Raw genomic sequence first — 5298 nt, 5'->3', positions numbered from 1 at the left:
AAAAAAAAAAAAAAATATATATATATATATCCAAAGCTTATGATTATTTACAATAAAAGGCAAATCTAATCAATTAAGCAATTTGCTACTAAAGGTTAATAGCCTTACCAAACTTAAGTGATGAGTGCCCAAAAATTATTTTCTATTTTTGTGTTTTTGTACCTGCAGCCACAGTTAAAGCAAAACACCGAACTATTACAACTAGTATCGGTGAAACTGTTGAACTAGTAATGACTTTAGATAAAGTTGAAGCCAGCAGATTACGATGGAAAAAGGATGGGGGATCTGATATTAAGGAGTGGGAAGGGTTAAGCAATGTGAGTCTCGAAAACGTTCGGAAAAACGACGCTGGTATATACGAATGCTACCCGGTAGGACAACGACACATGGGTAAACACGCTATATTACGGTTACTTGTTCGAGGTAAGAGCAAAAACAAAACATATAATTATTTATATTATAGCTGTGCATTAGATCAAAATAATTGGAGTAGGGTGTTTTATTTTTTGTTCTACAATTCATATGCCTATGATCATCATTATCGTTATCATAATTTTTTTTTTTGGAACTACTACTGATACAAATAGTGTCTATAATAATTCTGTTTAATAATAATAATAATAATAATAATAATAATAATAATAATAACAATATTATTATTATTATTATTATTATTGTGAAATATAATATTTGACTATTCATTTTATTGTGCCAAGAACTATTTGTGTGTGTGTGTGTATGTGTATCAGTGGTGGTGCCAGCGGGGTTGGTGCATCTTCCGTAGGTGAATTTGTTGATCGTAGGTAAGTTGAGCAAAAATATATAAATTATTCATTTTAGTTGATTTTATGTTAGTCGAGAGTGCTGACCTATTATTTCACGGGGTAGATTATTTCTAAACTTTACTTTTCGTCATTGATTAAATGACAATATTATGCAATGCAGTGTAAGCGTCTTTCCTTTCAGCGGTGTATCTGTTTATATAAACCCAGCTCTTCACTGAGGCACAACAAAGGAAGATTACATTTATGTAGTTATCACAAGCTTGACGTAGGGTTCCCGGAACGCCGCCCTCAGCGGCGAGTGCGAAGCACAACTCGGGTTCAAAAGTGGTACGTGAAATTGCGATATGGTTTCGTAGTCAGATTTTCGAAGAAAAACTTCAGCTATTCGTATTTCTCGACTGAGACGTCAGTGGGAGCTGTAATTTGTATGGCAAAGAGATTGTGCAACCCTTAATTCGTTTTAAGGGAATTTACGCCCAAAAACATTGTAGTTAATAATATTTTGTTTATAATAAAAAAATATTCATTTTTTGGTGACGTCACACTCAAAATATATTTAGCGTGCATACGTCATATGCTAGATTAAGTCACCTTTTCCTGGTAAGGCAAACTTTCCCGGCGTGCTTTTTTCATGGATAAACAAACACCACTGCTTTGCACATGGATGCCTTGCCTAGCTAGGGCTACAAGAGCCGCATTGTTAGCATTGTATAATACTTAAACAAGGTACCTCTGCAACTGAATTACTCTAAGTTAATTTTTTAATTTTTTTTTTTTCTTATTTTAATTTATTTCTTTCGAAAGTGTACTTTCTATCACATATAATTGCACTGCCTAGTAAGGCCTGGGCCTAGGCCTTGTCTTATTGTTATGCCTCATGTTATGCCTCAACGCAGCACATCAGTAGCGCCCTCTAGATGTGTCCCCCCATACAGTACAGACGTTTGCTAGGCAACAGGACGTGATTGCACATTCCTTCCCAGGTGTAATTACATTGGCATATCGTTAGCTAACCAGTTGTGTGTGTTTCTTTGTGAAAATTAGTACCGCAGCGTACTAATTTTCACAAAGCATCCCCTCTTGGAAAAAGGGAACTTCGAAATAATTGTCTCCAAATCTTCGTTAATCAAATTAATCACCGTAATTTAGCTTACACTTATGCATTTAGGGAGCACTTAAAATGTATAATAATCATTTCACTGCCCGACAAACCCCGAACTTTATTCATGCATTAGGCCTAATAGATTCATCTTGCTGTACTGTGACTCCAACATCACTGGCGCATGGTAACAGCCAACTGACTGCAGACCATTTCCGTCACACATTACTCTCTCCATATAACACAGCACCCCCTAGTTCCGTCACCTCTGGTTTTTATCTTTGTTTTAGTTCCAGTCCGGAGACTGCAGCAAAATACAGTACGAACAAGATTGCGCATGCGCTAGTAATGCCTTTAGACACGCTAACGAATAATTCATGAATTTTTGCTCAACTTACCTACGATAAAAAAAATCGCGTCCCGTAGGACAGGCCCTGACCCCTCTTTGCCACCGGACTCATGATAGGACATTGGATCAAACATTAAAAACAACGACAATGCAACTATACAAACGGTATTTTAATTGTCAGTAATATTGTGGTCTAAAAGCACATTTTAGGCCATTCTAGGCCAGAAAAGCCCTGCTGTGATTTATTTATTCCTTAGATTGAACCACTCCGTCGGACATGTTGGACCTGTTGTCGGCAGATTTCTGGCACTACCGCTGATGTGTGTATGATGGGGTTTCAAATAAAGATATATTTTAATATTTGTGCTTGGAATTTTGCTTTATGACAGAGTGTTCTCGTGAAAAGTGGTGGCTTCCTAATTGCGAACAAGATTGCCCCGTATGTTATAATGGAGGCGTGTGTTCTGTTAACCTAGGATCGTGCATCTGTCCTCCAGGCTTTAAAGGAGATAACTGTGAACATGGTAAGCTAATTATATGTTCTTTATCATTTGGAGTTATTTGCTGTTATACTCGAGAATATAATAACACAAAGTGATGTTTATTTTTTAACTCGTAAGGACTATAGGATTACCTTTTTGGTGTGTTTCGTGTTCATAATACATTTATTCAGGTTTATTTTATTCAAATTCAAATCACAAAAAGGCGAACAGGTACAAAAATTCACAAAGCAAAAGTCAATAGCAATATAAAATTGAATTGGAGACTAATGGTGTTAAAACAGAATTACAATAAAATTACAAAAATGCAGTAGCCACCAGTAACATTTACTGTCTACTAGACACATTTAATGGTTTATGACTTAGTATTTTTAATTGTCTCTATTACAAAATTAATTTGACATCGATATCTTTATTGCGTTATTGCTATCGCTATTATTGAATTGAATTGAATCAGTGACGTAGCTAGGGGTTGAAGGGGGAAGGCACAAGGCCCGGGCGCCAGGCTTGTGGGGGGGATGGAATGGGAGAATGAGAGTAAACAAATAAGCATTAATGTATGTCGTCAGGCAATAATCTGAATATCGTTGTTTTTATTAGCAAATATAAAGATTGTGATTTCTTTTCATTCCATTTCGACTGTTTTCTCTTGTTTTTTTTTATCCTATTCTGTAATGTCTAAATGACTAAAGTTCATCCTGCCATATCTCAGATCCACGATTGGAAACGCGAGACTATCTGCTTTGGCACCTTAGTATTGAGCGTGATGAAGCAGACAGCATTGCTAACTTTGATCATGTTATTAACTTATCAGCTAATGCAAAAGTATACAAAAGTTGCGAGTTAAACAATGTTAAAAGTTCAGTAACTTACAAGCCTCTACAGTAAGATAAATTTAGAGAATAAGAATACTAAGCTCTATGCAATAAATACAACAGCCTTACAATTTAGGATAATGGTAAAGTTGTATACAAAGTTCCGAAAATTGTATTGCAGTTTCAATAGTAAGAAACAGGGATGGCGCCAGGCCTCCCACCCCCTTTCTGGGATACCTCAACTCAGGAGAACAACCAATACTAACACCTATCAACTGCGGACGCAATCTAACAATAGGAATGCTCATATAGACAGTTTTGTTAATTCAGCTAAGGCTAATTTGGACGTTTTCATTCAGAAACATGTAATAAACATGTCATTAAACTCTAGCAGATAATCTCACTACGGATGAAAGATCATGTATCAAACAACTCAGGCAGAATCCTAACATTGTTATTAAACCAGCAGATAAAGGAAGTGCGGTTACTATCCTGAATACCCATGATTACATTACGGAAGCCGAATGACAATTGTCCGACCAAGAATTTTACAGACAATTACCCATTTTTTTTTTATTTTGAGTATTTTTTTTTTATTTCGAATAATTTCAACAAAAAAAAAACATTTACAGTACAGTAAAAAAGTCAGCAATAAAACAGTAACATAACGTAATAATCACCGATATATTGTAAAATCGTTTTTCTTACAGAAGAGTTAATAAGAATCATAATATTAATAGTAATGGTAAAAATAATGATAATAATAATAATAATAATAATAATAATAATAATAATAATAATAATAATAATACTATTAATAGGCTCTAAATTAGTGTAACAGTCTCCAGTCAATTAGCATTGATAAAGAAGTCAGAATAAATATGATTTTTATAACAGTACAAATATCTCCTGCAAGAACTTCCATTTTGTTCTGAATTTCATTTGAGCCGACTCTCTGTTTCTAATGCACTGTTGTTCCATAATAAAATGAAATTGGAGAGTTTTAAGGAATAAACCAAAATTTAACGAGTACGGTCTTTTCCTACAGGCAAAAATTAATGATTTAATAATTAAAATGCATAGATTCAGTAGTATATCCGGATTTTTAACATTATGTCCCAGTATGATGGTTTTAAAATTAAAAGTAATAATTGTCCCTGTTAGAGCTTCCCACCAGAATTTAAAAGTATCCCACATATAATTTATAGGATTGCATTCCCATAATAAATGTTTCATAGTTTCAATTTCCATAGGAACAAAGATTCGACTCAATAATATTCATTTGAAATAACTTATAATTAGTCATTAAACAATTTGTTAAGATTTAATATTGAAATATGTAATCTAACTACTCGTGTGCACTGGAAGGACAAAACGTAAATACTTGGCCACAAGTCATCATCTATACCAAATTCCGTATTAAATTGATTTCTTGTTCTTGTAGGTTCTACCTTTCGATTAACAAATAGTCTATAAATGAATGTTGTATGTGCATTTTGTATATCTATTTGGTCAGCATGTATGAACAGTGTTCTTTTCCGACACAAATCTCTAACAAAACCTTGTTTCAGAATTTCTTTCCAATTTTTAGGAATAGCATTTATGATACTCATCATCCTCAGATAATAATTATTTGATATAGAAAATGCTTGAAAAAGTTTTATGTTACCATCTATTTTATACAGATCGCTGACAAGTCTAATACAATTTTTAAAAAGATATTTATCAAAAATTGTTCTACCATTTATTT

The 5298-nt window shown here is 33.8% G+C and overlaps 1 protein-coding gene across 1 annotated transcript in view; it reads left to right on the top strand.

The window, feature by feature from the left end:
- Positions 1 to 4076, top strand: part of LOC117106557 (tyrosine-protein kinase receptor Tie-1-like) — an 11886-nt gene extending 7810 nt beyond the window's left edge. Inside the window, exons 3-5 of the mRNA XM_033247940.1 lie at positions 169 to 423; positions 2623 to 2757; positions 3940 to 4076. Of these exons, the coding sequence (XP_033103831.1) occupies positions 169 to 423; positions 2623 to 2757; positions 3940 to 4076 (527 nt within the window). The remainder of the gene's footprint in view (positions 1 to 168; positions 424 to 2622; positions 2758 to 3939) is intronic.
- Positions 4077 to 5298: the final 1222 nt, after the last annotated feature.

Source organism: Anneissia japonica, unplaced genomic scaffold (assembly GCF_011630105.1).
Source record: "Anneissia japonica isolate Jap-2015-1 unplaced genomic scaffold, ASM1163010v1 scaffold11144_len554210_cov170, whole genome shotgun sequence".
Classification (NCBI taxonomy): Eukaryota; Metazoa; Echinodermata; class Crinoidea; order Comatulida; family Comatulidae; genus Anneissia; species Anneissia japonica.
The sequence above is the reverse complement of the archived record's forward strand: the minus strand, read 5'-3'. Positions and strand labels throughout refer to the sequence as shown.